Source organism: Arvicanthis niloticus, chromosome 18 (genome assembly GCF_011762505.2).
Source record: "Arvicanthis niloticus isolate mArvNil1 chromosome 18, mArvNil1.pat.X, whole genome shotgun sequence".
Classification (NCBI taxonomy): domain Eukaryota; kingdom Metazoa; phylum Chordata; class Mammalia; order Rodentia; family Muridae; genus Arvicanthis; species Arvicanthis niloticus.
This window is the reverse complement of record NC_047675.1, coordinates 30,873,620-30,891,509: the sequence shown is the minus strand read 5'-3', so window position 1 is coordinate 30,891,509 and position 17,890 is coordinate 30,873,620. Positions and strand designations below refer to the sequence as shown.

The 17,890-nt window shown below is 44.0% G+C and overlaps 1 protein-coding gene across 2 annotated transcripts; it reads right to left on the bottom strand.

Moving 5' to 3' along the window:
* Positions 1–697: 697 nt before the first annotated feature.
* Positions 698–9,412, bottom strand: Pdp2 (pyruvate dehydrogenase phosphatase catalytic subunit 2). Of its 2 annotated transcripts, none has more exons than XM_034522978.2 (2): positions 9,210–9,412; positions 698–7,162 (listed from the first exon to the last, which is right to left on the bottom strand). In XM_034522978.2, the coding sequence occupies exon 2, from the start codon at positions 7,118–7,120 to the stop codon at positions 5,528–5,530; it is 1,593 nt and encodes a 530-aa protein (XP_034378869.1). In that variant the 5' UTR covers positions 7,121–7,162; positions 9,210–9,412; the 3' UTR covers positions 698–5,527. The 2 variants fall into 2 exon arrangements, with proteins under 2 accessions (XP_034378869.1, XP_034378868.1); XM_034522977.2 differs by having other exon boundaries at positions 698–7,121; positions 9,210–9,407.
* Positions 9,413–17,890: the final 8,478 nt, after the last annotated feature.

Genomic DNA, 17,890 nt, shown 5'->3' with positions numbered 1-17,890 from the left:
CAAAGCTCAGCTGAACCCCAGACAGGATCTGCCATCCTCACAGTACCCGATAGAAATGAGACTCTTAAAGCTTAATGATATCTAAAGGATTTATATATTTAGAAATGCTCAATCAACAAGATGCCCACACAATTAGAGTTGTTACCCAATATTTAACCTTTTGATAGAAGTTGCTACCCAGGACAGCTTTCGACCCATCAGTGGCTCTCCAAGGCTGATATCCTCCTCCTTGTCCTCCCCTTACTCTATTCCTCCCCTCCCCTTCCTCTCTTCCTCTCCCAGCTCCACCTCCTCTTCTGCTGCCTAATCACGGAGCTCCACTGCGAATACAATGTAGCAGAATAAGTATCCTGTATGAAGGCCAGGAGATAATATCAGATGTCCTTCCTCAGAAGTAACACACCTCGTTTTTTTAAGACAAGCTGTCTCTTGGTTGACCTGGAGCTTGCCAATTCAACTCACTAGGCCAGGTAGCCAGTGAGCCCCAAAGACTTGCCAGTCTGTCTCTCCAACACTGGGATTAAAAGTGCTTGCTGTCATCTTTTACCTGTGCAAGATCTAGCCCAGGTCTTCATGCCTGTGCAGACTGAGCTCTCTCCAGCTTGTGTCCTAGCTTTATGTTCTAAAAGAATAGTAGGACGTTGGAGTGTGTACATTGAGGCTATGTAGGCTGATTCCTAATAACCAAAGCAGTATCAAGAGTTAGCAGAACTTTTTATTTTATTATTAAAAATAATGAAGGGGGAAGCCTAAAAGTTCCTTCTGTTTTAGTATGCACTAAAAACTAGGTTTATTTTATGTATGAGTGTTTTGCCTAAATGCATATATGTACATGGTATGCACACAGTACACAAGGTCAGAAGAGGGCCTAGGATCCCCCTGAACTGTCATTATGGATGATTGTGAACCATCATGTAGGTGCTAGGAATTGAACCTGGGTTCAGATCCCCAATGCTGCCAGGCATGGTGGTACGCTTGTGCTCTTGACTGCAAAGCCATCTCTCCAGCCACTCCACCTACAGTTTTTAATAAGGACCCACTGAACAAATATCATTTTGGGTGCACTGAGGCACGGTGCCATCTTGGAGTGGTGTCTTGGGATCCATGGAGATAGCAGCCTAAACTTTTCCCTGGGACCAGCTTTATCCTACTATTAACACAAAAACTGTTTTTACAAGTAGATTTGCAGTAATGATGAAATCCCAGCAGGCTTTGGCCCAGAGTGCATGGTGGGCCTCAGTCTTTTTTCTTCTCAGTTCTCTTCTCACATAGCTAACAAAAATGAATACTCCTGGGGCTGGAGAGATGACTCAGTATTAGGTGTGCTTCTGAAGAAGACCTGAGTTTGGTTCCTAGGACATATTGGGCAGCTCACAACTACCAGTTACTCCAACTCCAAGAGAGCCAATGTCCTCCTCTTGCTTCCCTGGGCATCTACAGTCACGTGACATACCCACATAGAGACACATGCACACACTTAAAAATAAAATATTAAACATAAATAAATAAGAACTCCCCATGTGCTTAGCAGCAAGTTTTAGTGTGAAAAGCTTCTCTTTGGAGCAGACTCTTAAATAGCCCAAACTCTTCCTTGGTCAGATAAAAATGCTGAACCCAAAAGTTGGCCTGGCATCCTACGGGCTAGAAAAAAAATTAATGTTCAAACTAAAGGAAGCCAAATTTCATTTTGCCTCTTTTATTTAAAAGTTCTACTTAAATATCCTCAAAGGTTAGAAAATCAGTGTCAGATAGGAACACTCGGTACACAGTTTAAAATACAAATGCCAGTAATTATTAAGGAACATGGTTAATGATTGCTCCAAGAAAATGCTAAGTAAGAAGTATTTTCCAGGAGGCAAGTTAGACACCAGGAATCGAAGGAAGAAAGCACAGGACCTCAGAAGGCTCAAGAAACAGTTACATAGTAGCCTAAACATGCCTCCCCCACCAGGCTACCCACATGACCGTTTAGGGCATGAAAGGCATCACTAGCTTTGATCCTCAAACCCAAAGCTAGCAGGTCGCGTCTACAGCAGCTGCGGCACTTCAAAGACTCAGCACTGCAATGGCTCCATTCCAGAATATTCTGGTTTAACCTGGAAGGTTACAGCTGTCCAATAAAGAAGAGAAACTGACCGTCAAAAGGACAGAACCAGCCTCCTTTTGAAAGTTGCTGTTCGACATAATTATACCCTTCTTTATCTGAAGGTCAAGCCGTCCGAATTTTATCTATGTTTAAAAGTCGTCAGCTTGATTGTGTCTCAATCAAGTTTTTAAAACCTAAAAGCTTTTTAGCTTTTATTAAGCCAAATGAACTTCTGGGGGAAATGTCCATATATTACAACATCTCAAAGTTTACATTACAATAAGTTAGCTTTAACGTTACAAATATCTCAGAAAACTGAATCTTATTAACATGATCTAATATACACTCAAAACTATCATCTTTTCTATAGCTTTATTAACTTTGGAAATCAATAGCACTGTACTGTTTACACATAAAACAAATATCTAAATTATACCATTTCCATCTGTTTCTGACCCCAAATCATAAGTGTCACTTTAAGCACCAAGACATACTTCTTTCAAAAACTACATCTGCAATACTAAATAGTCAACCTCACTATTTAAATTTTAAAAGTCTAAAAATCGAAATCTCTATATGAAAGGAATGATAAGAACTTTGGAAGAACTGACAAGGACCATGAATCTCCTTTCTAATTTCGGTGTCCCGAAGCAAAAGCTCGTTCGCTTCAAGGGAGACCCTACCAAGCAAGAGTCATAGGCAGCAAGATAGACACTGGTATGTAACCAGAAGACAATATACTCACTGGAACAGGCACAGAAAAGCTGAGTTCAACGGCAGAGAAAAAGGTAGACAATAAATTGCCTTCTCTTCTCTCTCAATATTTCAGCTGGAAAGCAGAGACATCTATTAGACAGTGAGAAGACACAGACTCGCTTGGAGATACAGATGGGAGGTCTGTGTTCTATCAGCTCCAGGATAAGTTACTGGAATCAGAACCTTTTATGACCCATGCCAGCCTTCAAAATAGGGCTCAGACACTGAATGCCAGTTAAGGCTCCAAGGATGATCCTGGGTTTGGCTGGCACAGAAAGCAAAGGGGAAAAAAAAAAAAAAGTCAAATAGTGTCTTCTATTCAAATAACAAGCCATAAATCTAGAATAGTAGTGACTCATGTTTGGGATTATGTTTTGTATTTTTTTTTTCTGAGGCAAGGTCCCACTGTGTAGCCTAGGATGGCCTTAGTGCCTAGCTAGGACACACTAATTTTTGTAGAAGAGTCTCACGTATCTTTCTTGAACTTCTGATCTTTCCTCTGCCACTCAAGTGCTAGAATTAAGGCAGGCACCACCACACCCAAGTTTTTCATTTTCTATTTTATTTTGAGGTGGCAGAGTTGGGGTCATTATTTAGGATAGATGTGTAAGCATGAGGATTAGGAGAAAGAGGCACTCAGAAGGTAAGCCACACCTGAGAGCGTAAGTGTGGGCCACAGAAAGTAAACACACCGGAGTGTGGGAACAGGCTCCTCAAGGGGAACGTTTAGATTTTACTTTTGAGTAAAAAAAGGACCCAAATAGTTCTGTTTCTTTTTTTTTTTTTTTAACATAAAACCATACCACTAAACAGGTACACTAGAAAATGTACAAAAGCCATCCTGATTTTTTTTTTTTTTTGGTGGGAGTGGGGGTCAAGACAAGGTTTCTCTATATAGTCCTGGCTGTCCTGGAACTCTCTGTAGACCAGGCTGGCCTCGAACTCACAAAGATCCACCTGCCTTGGACTCCTGAGTGCTGGGATTAAAGGTGTGCACCACTGCCTGCCTGGCTCTTCTTTTCATTTTATTTATTTTGTGTGAGTTCATGTGCCATGGTGCTCACGTGGAGGCAGAGGACAACTTTCAACTCCTTTCATCATGTGGGTCCCCGGGATGGAACTCAGGATTTTGAGACTGGCAGCCTTTACCCACTGAGCTATTTTGCTAACCGAGTCTGATCGTGAAGGAATGTCTACCCACAAAGCCAAGGGGCCAAGCCCAGTGTGTGGATGGCGCAGTGGATAAACAACAGAAAGGATCAAGTGAAGAGCCTTGCCTACAGTGAAGCACTGACAAAGGACAGGAAATTAAAACTGCCAAAAAAAATACGTGTTTCCATTTAGGGACACATTCCCTGCAGTTCAATGGCCACCCAAGAGAGGAGGAAGTTTATCCTCTAAAATGGACTTGTGCAAATTAGTTTTCAAGCAAACACCAACAACCCATGAGGACTATGACCAGAAGCTTTTTAACTTTCACCTAACTATCACACCAAATATGGTCTAGTTCCCAAGGCGTAGCGATGGCAACTCAACAGGCAGGGGCAGGTGGCCCATCTGATAAGTCTCCCTCCTCCCTTCCAAGATGCAGAGAGACAGCCTCAGATCCTGGCTGTTCTCCTAGGACCTTACTTTCACTTCTCTAGATCCAGGCTGAACTCTCAAGTCCACAAACCACTGAAAAAGTCTGTCAGCCTAATGTCCTCAACTACCTCCCGACCACATCATCTTTCTTCCAACCTCTGGACAATAGAACAAGTAATGTCAGGATGAGGCTAGGCAGAATGGCAGAGGTGGGGCTGTCACATGGAGTCAAGAGTGTTTGAAGGCTATAATCAAAAGGAACCTAAAATTATGAATAACCCGTGGCTAAGCCTAGGGGGAAAACCGTTTGCTAAGCAAAAATGCCAGGAGTTAGGGATTAGACAGAAATCACCTCCTCAGACGGCTCAAAGGTTCAGAGGTGAGGCTTAACGGAGGGAAACAATAGCTGCACAATTAAATTCAGCTGGCCCACAGGGCTAGCTCCTCTCATCCTCAGCTGAGGTCCCAAACATGCTTCTGGCAGTCCTGCTTGAAAGCTTGAGGATTCAGATTTAAAATAAACAACCAGCGTCAAAACACAACCGGCACAGAATATCATCAGTCATTTCAGACACACACACACAAAGTTAGAATACAACATAGAAAAGTGCCCTGAAGATTGCTTTGTAAACCTAGGCTTCCCTAATTAAAAAACAAAAACACCTGAGCCTAGAAGTTGCCCATAACATAGTTCAGAATGATCACATCTGTAAAACTTGCAACTGGGTCTCGGAAGATCCTGGAGTTCTTTATTCTTAGACTCATGATTAAATGTATCCTTTAAAAGCACAGGTTGACACAATTTAACAGTCTTTTTTTATAAAGGACATGGGCTACATGAGCCTAAGCCAGTTTTAGTCTTTTTTCTGTCTGCTGCATAGAAGAGCTGACCAGAGCACACAGGACAAAAGTCACTCCTAACGTCTTTGTTTTGTTTTGTTTTGTTTTTAATGCACTAAGGGTGGTTTTCCCTCCCTTCTTTTGTTAATTGCTCAGCAACCTATGCCTGCCTATTCTTTATTAAGGTTTGAATTGCTCACTAAGGAATGAGTGGAATGTTCTAAAGGCATCCATGTTAGCCTTGGCAACAGGGTAAGACTCTTAACCCTCCTTATAATAGGTATCAATTGAATCTGAGTTAAAAAACACCACCATGACAGTGATATCATCCCGGTACATCCTGGCCACATCCTCTGGCAGTGTCAGCATAGCAGCCAGCCGCTCCGGCTCCATCTCCCCATACTCGTTGCTCCCGATGGCATGTCTGATCAGATGCGTGGCTGTATTTTGGTCAGCTGCATGGAGTCCGCTGGCTTTCCTCTGCAGCAGCAGACTCTGCATGAGGCCAAGGTTGGCTGGTCTTTGGTCCAGGTCCGGCTTATGGCGACCAACCTTGGACAGGTGCCCTACCACCAGCCTTACCACATCCTCATTGCCCAGCATGTCCCACAGGCCATCTGAGGCCAGCACGAGGAACTTATCTTGGGGCCTCAGCCTGTGGTACGTAACCTCAGGCTTGGCAGTCAGGTAGGGTGGAGTGTAGTAGTGGGGCGGGGTAAACTGGTAGATGTTGAGGGCCTCGGTATCAAAGCCCCTCTCTAGAACGTTACGCTGCAACTCTTTACTCCATTTTAGCTGGACATCCCCGAAAGCCCTGCAGGGTATAAGTACACCCAGCAGTCTATCATCTATGATGAGTGTCCTGTCCTCAGATTCAGGGTGTTCTCTCTTAAGCCGGGACAGCTCAGCCTCATTCCAAGCATTGTGGTCATTGGTAAGAGGTAAACATGACCACGCACCATTGTCTTCCTGGACACCAAGGATAGCCCGGCAGTCACCAGCATTTGCTACATGCAGGTGAACTCCATTGATGTGGGCCATGCAGGCTGTTGCCCCAGAAAAAGCAACCTGGAGGGATAAGTTCTTTGTTACCTCATCTTCCAGAGGAGCCTGAATTTCTAGCGAGATGTCAGAATCCAGTCTCTGGAAGGAATACATCAATGCTTCTTCAATGCTTAGCCCTGTTTCCATATGCAGGTCAAGGAGTTCCTGCCAATAGACACGGAGGTGGTCCAGATGTACTGATGTGACATCTTTATAAATACTGTTTCCAGGGTGCTTGAGCCACTGCAGGATGGGCAGCAAAGGCTTCATGTTTTCCATTGCTTCTTCCATCTGCTCCAAGGTCTGATGGGACATCAAGGACACCGCCATATAGTAGAAAATCCTCTCACTCACCGCCTGTGCACATGCATGGCCACCATGTCCATCAAAAATACCAAACATCATCCCATTCGTTTGCACGCAAGAAGCTACACCTTGTCGGTCCTCCACTGGGGAATTGGCAGCCAACTGGTTGCTCTCAAACCTTAACACTGAATTTGGAACTCCGTTGTTGAAATCAAGAATCTTGTGGGATGACTCTCCAGCTCGGAGCATGTCACTGACCTGTTCGGGGCTGAGCTGTAAGTGGAAATCCTCTTCCTCGGTTGATGTGTGTCTGTAGGCTTTCCGCAGAGCAAAGCCACCACATGGAGAACTGTCCTTTATGGCTGACGATGATGGAGAAAAGAGCCTCCATTTCAGATGATTCCTACTCGTGGCAGCCCTTGAGTATAAGCGACTACCCCCTGGTAATATAGCAATGCAACTTCTTGCAGAATTGAAGAGCCAGTAGGACACAGTACTTGACATTCTGAAACAAGAGTGGCAAGTGAAGGTGGGATGGTTTTCAGCCTGAAAATTAATGAGTTTATAAAAGCTTCAAAGTTCAAATTATTAGAAATACTGACTGCTAGGAATATTCCTTTTTGCTAATACATTCTCTGATTTTATAAAACCAATAAGGGCCTATATTCCGGCCTTCCTCCCAACCTGTGTGCCCGCTTTTCTTCTCCTTTCTAAACCCTTCCTCAGGCCAAAGCCTCCTTTGTTTCAGTCTCCTGAAGTATTTGGTATCTGCTCCCCCAAGTAATCTATCTACTCTACGAATTCCAGACATGGAGCTGCTGACTAGTGACTGTCCTGAATCCAGCCCTGTACCTGGCACACATTACTATATATTATACAAATATATCATAAATATAATACATCAATATTAGCTCAACGTAATATTTTTGGAGCCCCACTGACACTAGCTACTTAACAGACATGCTGCTTCACTGTCTGTCTCATTGGCACTAAATGGTTAGGTTTTATTATTGTTGTTTTGTGCATCACTGGGGACTGAACACAAGGTCTCTTCTATCTGACCTACCATTCAGCTACATCCCCAGCCCTCTTTTTTTTTTTTTTTTTCTTGAAATTTAGATCCTCCTGCTTCAGATTCCAGGGTAGCTAGAATTACAGTCACCAGGTGGTCTCAGAGTTCGAGTGTAATTTATATTGGTCATTGTTTTGTTTTTTGAGACAGGGTCTTACTTTGTCACCCTGGCTGGCATGAAATTCACTGTGTAGGTCAAGCTGTCCTCAGACTCAAAGACCTGCCTGCTCTGACCTCCTCAGTACTGAGATTAAAGTTGTGTGCCGACATGCCAAGTTTTCACAACGTTTTATAAAGATTTAATAAGATATGACTTTTCCAGGCCAGTCACAGTGCTACCACGCCTTTAATTCCAGAATTTGGGAGGCAAAGATGAAGAAGCAAGCTGGTCCCGGTGAGTTCAAAGCCAGCATGATCTACATAGCAGACAGTTACTTTGTGTATTATTCTGGGCCATGGGAATGGGGGAGGGGAATAGGAACTGGGAGTGTGGGTGTACTTTTTTTGTTGTTTTTGTTTTGTTTTGTTTTGTTTTTCGAGACAGGGTTTCTCTGTGTAGCCCTGGCTGTCCTGGAACTAACTCTGTAGACCAGGCTGGCCTTGAACTCAGAAATCCGCCTGCTCTGCCTCCCAAGTGCTGGGATTAAAGCTGTGCACGACCACCGCCAGGCGGGTGTACTTCTTTAATGCCAGCATTTGGGAGGGAAAAGCTGGCAGAATTTGAGGCCAGGTACACAGAGAAACCCTGCCTCAAAAAAAAACAACAAAAGGAGGGCGTCACTACTTTTGTCTTTGGGGTACATTCTGTACAGATTTTTATATCACTGGGGTAACTACTTTGACAATGATTCCTATTAAAGACAATGTTTTCAGTGATAATACTATTTATGGATTTTGGCATAAACATTCACAATTACTGGGGACTTGGAGTTTGTTTCCTGGCACCAAATTACATGGCATTTGCAGCCACCTTTCCCTTACTTATTTCCAAAATCAGTAGGTCAAAGGGTATAAAAGCACTGTCAAACTGATTTCCCAAAGCCAGTACCCATCCCGCTGAACTTGGGACAGATGAGGTCAGTCCAGGGCAGGTGGCCTCAGACGCCTCTTGACCCTGGAAAAAGGGCAGGCAGCCGTGTGTAATGAAAACCGTTCGCCTCCAATGGGACAGAATTCAGCACCCCTAAAGAAACCAAGTCTCTAGATTTCTTAGCTGGACTGTATGGCTCCAAGAGCTCCCAGCTCCCCTTTAGTAGAGCTAAAACAGGAATCCAGTTGCCACGTCCAGTTCACGGGTGCTTCAATACTAAGGAAGCTGGTGCAGGGAACCGGCTAAGTAGCCAACTCCTCCACCAGTGCGCCGGCCCACGTGGCGCGTGCGCGCGAGTGGGGTGACCAAGACCGGGGACCAGCTTGTCCCGCCCTCTCACCTCATCCCCCCTCCCTCTCCGCCCCATCACCTGAGGCACCGTAAACCAGTCTGGGGAAGACGTTCGCACCCCCAATCGTCCCCTTCCTTACCTCGTATCCTCGTCCTCTCCTCCACAGCTGGCGCCGATGGCACTCGACGGATCCTCTCAGCTCTGGTCCTGAGCACAGTTCCGCGGTCGCTGCGACTGGGTTTTACTTCCCTGGAGAGGCTCCTAATCGAGGAACCAGCACCATAAGAAAGCTCCCTCCCGCCATTCCTGATTGGCTTATCTGCGGAGGCGGGCCCTTGACGGACATTGAGATTACCCAATGGATGAAGACGGCAAAAGGAAGGCAGAGGGGCGGGGCTGGGAGGGGCCACCCTGCACTCTACCCCCTGGGGGTTACCGTAGCTTTTGTACACCCGCTGCGCCACTAGGTCGTCACGTGGGACTCTTCCCCAAGCTTACCTTATTACCACACCCTGCAAGCTCAGAACCTCTCCAGTTCATTACGGTTCATTCTCACATAGATTCCTCCCGGGTTTTGTTCTGTTCCCTCCAGGCCTCTCTCCAAAGTGCCACGCCCTTAACATCAATCTTTTGGACGCCCACCTTGAAGAACTTAAGGACGACTCCAGGTTCTACTTGCTCTGACCTTATTTCCAGCCAAACCTGCTCTTCTTCCTAAACCAGTAATGGCTCTGCCGGCTCTAGTGGACCCAAGTCCAAACACTAGGGTCAATTTGACGCTTCCCTTACCACTTTGCACACACTTTAATACTGTCATTCCCACCCCATAAATACCTTTCCACCCATCCATTTGCCAATGCCAAACCTCTCCGGCTCCCTACTGCCAAATTATATTTTATCCCAACTGATTATCCTTCCTTTACAGACAGCTAGAAGGAGCCTTCTAATAATCAAATTTCTGGTCCAGAGAGTTCATTGGCTCCTTACCATCCACCACTTTGAATTCACAATTGCTTTGGCCTCTTAGTGACAAGTGATATTAGCTGGCACCTTTACTTGTTGGTAGCTTGGGAGAGCCAGAGCCAGAGGACCAGAGCTTTCTGGACCCTCCTTGCCTTCTGGTCCTAACAATAGCCGAGTCCAGTCTTCACCTGATAAGTTATTTTAATGGAGCCTTTCTAATGTGTGAGTCAGTCTAGTCCTTTTCTTGAAGTCAAAGAGAAATAAGAGATAGCAGAAAGGCCTGAGAATGCTGTCTCCAGAAAGAAAGGCATGCTGGCCTACCCAAAGCCACATCTGAGGTAAAAGTCCTCCTGCTGTTCTTCTAGGAATGATGTGTCCCCTCACTCAGCCTCGGGCCTCTCAAGAAGGTGGTTGCTTGGGAGTGTTTTGTTTGTGTTTTTGAGGTAGGATCTCTCTATGTAGCCCTAGCTGGTCTAGAACTAGCTATGTAAAGCAGACTGGTCTCCAGTTTACAAAGATCCACCCACTTCTGCCTCACAACTTCTGGGATTAAAGGCACGAGCTAAAGCATGGTTATTGTTTTGGGTTTCTGCTTTGGTTTTGTGATACTGAGTATTGAACCTAGAGCCTCCCCACGTACTGTCAGATACTATCACAGATAGGTCTTCCTTCCTCTCCCCTGCGCCCCTCTCCCTTCCCCATCCCATCCCACCCCTTCCTCTTTTTATGCCTTGAGACAGATTCTCACTAAGTTGTCAAAGTCAACTTTGAAATTTATGACCCTCCTGCCTCAGCCTCAGGAGCAGCCCTGAAGTGGTTATATAGGCCTGCACCAAGAGGTAGCCCTTTTTGGAAGTTCTAAATCAGAATTTGTACTAAGTTTTTTCTTGGACACTGTGGGGTCTCTTTCAGGCCCATACTAGAAACCAATTAAGCAAATGGGCAGGAGAGAACAAAGAGGCATGCTTTATTAGGCTGTGCTTTTATTGGTTTTACAAATAGTTCATCTGAGAGTACAGAAGGCTATTCTTCAGAACAGGGACACGAAGTTGCTGCCACAGTTTGAAATTAATGTAATCAACATTTCTCCCTTTTTCTCCCTCCAGACTCTCATATGCCCCCTTCTTCAAATTCATGGTCTCTTTTTCTCAGTTACTGCAAGTCTATGTGTATTTATATATATTATGAATATAATCTGCTCGGTCTGTATAATGTTACTTGTATGTATATTTTCAGGACTGCCCATTTGACACTACACACCCAGTTAGTGTGCTCTTCCCTGGGGAAAACCACCTCTCCCACTCCCAGCTTTCCTCAGTTGACTGAGGTGACAAGTTTTAGTTGTTCAGTCCGCAATATGATTGGTCCTGAGCTGACTCTTAGACACACACAGATGCCCGCCACCCAAAACTTTCTTGAGAAAAATTATGTCATTCTGCTAAGTCTAAAACCATAGGGTTTTTTTTTATAAAATATTTATTTTCAGGCCAGGTGTGATAGTACACACCTTTAATAACAGCATTTGAGAGGCAGAGGCAGGCAGATCTTTATGAGTTCAAGGCCAACCTGGTCTACAAAGCAATCCAGTACAGCCTGGACTCTGTTACACAGAGAAACCCTGACTTGAAGAAAAAAAAAATTATTTGAGGTCGGGGAGGGTGGGAGATAATGTATAGTGAGAGCAAGACTAGAAAAGAAAGGGCACAGGATCCCTAGGGGTTTGAACCTGGGTGAGGGGTGCTGCGATTGCTTGTGTGAGTACTGAGATCCAAACCTTCATGATTTTACAGCAAATACTCTTAACTGTTGAGCATCTTTAACTCCGCCTCTCTCTCTCTCTCTCTCTCTCTCTCTCTCTCTCTCTCTCTCTCTCTCTCTCTGTGTGTGTGTGTGTGTGTGTGTGTGTGTGTGTGTGTATGTGTGTGTGTGTGTGTGTGTGTGTGTGTCTGAACCTACGGCTTCTCGCATGCTATTTTTCCAATGCATTATAGGTCTGGCTAGTTTTTCTAAATGACCAGAAACCCCTACTTCCAAAGTAAAACTGCATCGACGAGAATATGACATATAATTCAAACTTTAACTTGCAAAACTACAAATAAAGGCCAGGGAGATGACTCCGTGGTTAAAATTACTTGCCACCAACTCCGACAACCTGAGTTTGATCTCTGAGACTCACACTCGAGAAGGAGAGAACCAGCTCCCTTAAGTTGTTCCCTTACCTCCACAAGCAAACTATGCTATACATGAGCCCCCTTCTCCCAGATAACTAAAAGTTTAAAAGAAGCTATAAGTACATCCTTCACGTTATATATGATCCGCAGCTCAAGAACCCTATATGATCTCTTTGCCCAAAGCTGTTGTAAGAGACAAATGAAAGAAAAGGACTTGTTGGGGCTGGAGAGATGGTTCAGTGGTTAAGAGCACTGACTACTCTTCCAGAGGACCCAGGTTCAGTTCCCAGAACCCACATGGTGGCTCACAACCACTTGCAATTAGAGTTTCCGGGGACCCAATATCCTCTTCTAGCCTCCACAGGTGCACACGTGGTAAACATCATCATTGTTGTTGTGTTGTTGTCAGCAGCAGAAGAAGGAAAGAAAGGGAGGAAGGGAGGAAGGAAGGACATGTCTCCCTGTGAGAAAAGGAAAGAGATCAACTAAAAAAGTAAAAGAAAAAAAAAAACAGCAACATTCAACCTCACTCAAAATCAAATAAGAATTAAAATGAGCTATTGATTTAAGCCAATCAATCAAACAAATATTAAATTATAATGTAGACGCCGGGCAGTGGTGGTGCACGCCTTTAATCCCAGCACTTGGGAGAGAGAGGCAGCCTGGTCTACAGAGTGAGTTCCAGGACAGCTAGGACTACACAGAAAAACCCAGTCTCGAAAAACCAAAAAAAAAAAAAAAAAAAAATTATAATGTAGACTGTTCCGAGCCCCTCCATGTCCCCTTCGCCCACGAAAGAGACACGTGAGGCGGTGTTCGGGTGGTTACCACAGCGAGGCTTTATTCTTGTATCAGCAGAAGCGGAAAGACCCCAAGCCCGGAAAAGGCACTGCTATATGTACCCTAGAGTGGCGTGTTCACTTCTGATTGGCTGTTCACTCATTACCCATAATACGCCCCGGGATGGGCAGTGACTTTGGCGCGCTTTTGCCTTTTGCACCTGCGTAGTTAGTTGTTTACTAGTGGGAGGACAGGATGCCCGTGCCATCTTGTAATGGTGAATGCTATCACGCTCACGTGGCTCCTAACAGTAGACATTCATGTGTGGTGAAGTGTACTGATCATGATTTAGAGGCCAGTCTGGGCTTCATACCAAGATTTTGTGTCAAAAACAAAAAGCAGCCATGGTGGTGCCTTTAATCCCAGCACTCCAAAGTGCTCTGAGTTCAAGTCCAGCCTTGTCTACATAGTGAATTCCAGGACATTAAGGACTAAAAAGTGAGACCTCATTTCAAAAACAAACAAACAACTAATGATACCTAACCCATTAGCTCCTCACTCTCAGCTTTTACAACTTCCTGTTCCAGACCTCTAAAAAGAACACACAAGTTTCTGGCCATTGTCTTAGACCTGCAATCATCTTCTCTTCTAGGATTAGCACAGCCTCACAGGTAGGTCAACCCCAACTGAAAGCAGTGACCTCACAGGAATCAGACTGTCCGATCTCAAACAATTGTAGTTGGCTGGGGCCACGGATCAACTGGGTTCACCTGAAAGGGGGGGCTGGGAACAAAAGGGAGACAGAGGACGAGAAGAGATGAAGCCAAGACAAAGATCTCTGATCAAGGCTCAATGCTTTAATGTTCAGCTCTCAATTTAAAGGGAAAGGCCCCACCATAACCCTTTCTGGTTTAAGCTGGAGATGGGTGGGAAAATCCATTCTTGGTCACCGCCAGAGATATCTCAAGGCAAGCCCAGGGGCAGTTCTTCTAAATTCCGTGCAGCCTACGTGGGTAACTCAACCTAGATCCTATCATTTGGTCTGTTGTGGTAAACAAGGTCTTTCAGGCTTGCTCAAGGCTGGGGGAAGGGCACAAACAATGAGGACTTCTGGCCACCTTACAGAACCAGAACAGAGACAATCAATCAGACTACTCCAGAACCACAGGTCGCTGTGCTTTCTTTTGAATGAGTGGTCAGACCTGACAAATTGGAACCTCGAGAGTGGGGCCTTTTATATCACCTGGGACTTGGCTACACTTTCAATTTGTAGTAAAGAGACAGAAGTGAACATTGCAATGTTTCTTTCCCTCTCCTTTGATAATGATTTATTATGATTTAAAAGTCCAGTCCTATATTTCTTCGTTTTTAAAGATTTATTTATTTATTTTACTTATATGAGTACACTGTAGTTGTCTTCAGACACACCAGAAGAGGGCATCGGATCACATTGTAGATGTTTGTGAGCCACCACGTTGTTGCTGGGAATTGAACCCAGGACCTTTGGAAAAGCAATCAGTGCTCTTAAGCACTGAGCCATCTCTCCAGGACCTCAGTCCTACATTTCTAGGGAACCTCAGAACCTTTTCATATTTCATACAGGATAAAATCGACATGAATTTATTTTACTGACTTCTTTGGGTTGTAAGCCTCACCTAAGCAGGGGAAAACACACACATACCACCTATAGTGTGCATCTAACTTTCCTTTATTGTTGTGGCCTAAGTGCTGACCGCTTGGTATTGGATAGTCAGCTGGGGGCTTCATTTCTGGGGAAGATTATTTGTCTTAGCATTCCTGTTACTATAATATTTTAAATCGACAACACTCGATCTGTCTTGTGTTACAGAGCCACCATGTTCCAGACTAGGCTAGGCCTGAGGTATAAGGAGCAGGTCCTTAGCAGAGCTGACACCATATTGTAATAGGAAAGAAAACAAGTCTAGACAAGTCCAGAAAACAAATTTGGACATGTTTTAAAGTATTATGATAACCAAAAGTCCACCTGCAATGAAATCATAGCTCACAGATAACCAGACACATCTGGTTATCTGCCGTGTATGTCGGAAGTAACCCGAATTCAAGTATAAAAGAGGAGCCCTTGGCTGGAGCACTCTATCACACTGGTAGCCATGGTTACCTAGCCTGATCCTCCATTCAGGCCTCTTCTGCAGCCAAGAGACCAAGCACTCTGCAGCATGGATCAACAAAGAGACAGCCAAGAGACTGAAGCCTCCAACTTCGTGGTCAAACACTCTCCCGACCTGAGCTGCTAGAAGCCTCGGAATGCCCTTATCTTCGTGGTCAAGCACTGTCCGGACCCAAGCTGCTAGAAACTACAGTCATAAGGACTCAGGTCGTATAACTCATGAATAATGATGTACTTATTGCTATACTTATTTCTTTGGTAATTAGCGATTTATTATTTGTGTTAACTGTGCTGATATTGATAGAGTCAATGTATAGGAAATGTGGCAATACCTTGTTATTACAATAGCTTTGGCATTGGTGATAATATATTGCTTGCTGTGCATTATTAAAGAGCAATTAATACACCTCTGTCTCTGGTGTACCCTCTCCCCTCTCATGGAACTGTCTCACAGTCAGTCCTGTATATGATTCCTGAATGGAGAGGACCTGTTGCTCCTCTTCCCACGGGGACCCTAAAACCTTATCGAAACCTGGACAGATAACAGACTGGGCTTGAAGACCCCCAAACTAGGGAGACCCTTCCTCAAGTCTCAGGAAATCATAACCACCCAAAAATTACAAGAAACCATTCCTGGATGCAATCAGCAGAGGCTTATTGGGTAGAGTTGGCTAGCCAATGGTCAAAACTACTCATCCATGCAGGAACAGAATTTTGAACAAAGGCCAGCAAGCTGAGGGGTTTTTTAATAGCATGGGTTGGGGAAAGGAAGGCATTTTCGCACGGTTATACATGATTGGTTGTTTTACAAATTTTGAACATAACACTGGGAAGACCAAGGGAGGGAGGGGTAACCAAGAACAGTGGAACATTACAAAGGAATCCAGCCCAAATGATCCAGAGTCATGTGAAAATCACTCTGCACACTCATTCCTCAAGAATGTAGCTTTACCACGTCACTGTGCCCCACCCTGTCATTTATCAACTATTTCAGATTGACTATTTTTCTTCCCCGAGGCTTGAAGAATGTTAATCTAGCAAGTGTCCTCTGATTCAGGGATAATGTCCTCCACCCGGAATGTGTCCCGGGGCAGTGAAGGCCTGAAATCTTATTTTCAGTTCCACGTTCTGGAACTTGCGCTCTTTCTGCTCAGGTCTAAGGGCAAAGAAAAAGCCTGCATATTTTTCACAAAATGGTCTTTATAATTTTTCACTCTACAGGCCCTCGACATGAGGCTACTAGCAGCAGCAGTACACCACCACCCAGCTTATGATTTCATTTTTTTTTAATAGCAGAGTAATATTCCACTGTGCAAATATACCACATTTCTTTATCCATCTATCGTTTCCAAATTCTGGTTGTTATGTATTGCATATAGTTGAGCAAGTGTGTCTGTGGTAGGATGAAGCCTCCAATAGGTATATGCTCCAAAGTAGTATAGATGGATCTTGAGGTAGGTTGAGTTCCATCTTCCTGAGCTGCCACATTGGTTTCCGTGGGTGACTGTACTCTTAGAAGTCAGCTAGAGGAGTGTTATCTTACTCCATCTCCTCAACAATATGAGCTGTCATTTGCTTTATTGATCTTAGCCATTCTAACAGACGTAAAGTGAAATAATGTAGTATTTATTTGTACTTCCCTGATGACTAAGAATGTTGAACATTGTCTTTAAGCCATTTGAGGTTCTTTTTTGAGAGTTCTCTTTTTTGAGAGTTTTCAACACCTACTTTAATAAGGGTTCTTAAACACTTCAGCCTTCCTTATAACCCACTGACCAAAGGGGGTGGGAACGGCTGATATGACAAGGGGACCATGAACCTCTTTGGAAGTAGGTTTCAATCTTTGCTGTCTGCCATCTGGTCTACCAGCAAAAAAAAAAAAAAAAAAAAAAAAAAAAAAACCGAACATGAGTCAGAGGCAGCAGCTCAATCCAGAAGAAACTGTAAGGCTCTGCTGATCCTGATCCATCCAAGTCCACTAAAGCAGCAGGAAGCAGCTGGAACACCACCAGAAGTCCTTTGGTGCACTTCTCACTACAAAGTCACGACAAGTGAAGATCAGCAAAGAAAGCAAGGTGAACCAATGCAATAGCATCTTCAGTGAAGAAGACCATAACGAACAGGTATGAAAACAATGAACAGCCTCGTCTTGTTCTTGATTTTAGTGGAATTGCTTTGAGTTTCTTTCCATTTAAGTTGACATTGGCTCTGGGCATGCTGAAAACTGCTTTTATTATGTTTAGATATGAGCCTTGTATCTCTAATCTCTCCAGGACTTTTATCAGGAAGGGATGTTGGATTTTGTCAAAGGCCTTTTCTGCATCTAATGAGATGATCATGTGGTTTATTTCCCTTTCAGTTAGTATTTATGGTGGATTACATTTATCAATTTATGTATGTTGAACCATCCCTGTGTCTCTGGGATAAAATCTACTGGATCATGGTGGATGATATTTTTGGTATGTTCTTAGATTCAGTTTGCAAGTGTTTTTATTCAGAATTTTTACATCTGTGAGGAAAATGTATCTGTAATTTTCTTTGTTGGGTCTTTATATGGTCTTGGTATCAGGATAACTGTGGCCTCATAAAATAAGTTGATCAGTGTCCTGTGTCTATTTTGTGGAATAATTTGAGAAGTGTTGGTGTTAACTCTTCTTTGAAATTCTGGTAGAAGTCTGCACTAAAATTATCTGTTCATGGCCTTCTTTTGGTTGGGAGATTTTTTTTTATTACTTTAGGATATATATATATATATAT

Excerpts from the sequence above, each read along its gene's own strand:
- Pdp2 (XM_034522978.2), bottom strand. The coding sequence starts at position 7,120 with ATGTCAAGTACTGTGTCCTACTGGCTCTTCAATTCTGCAAGAAGTTGC.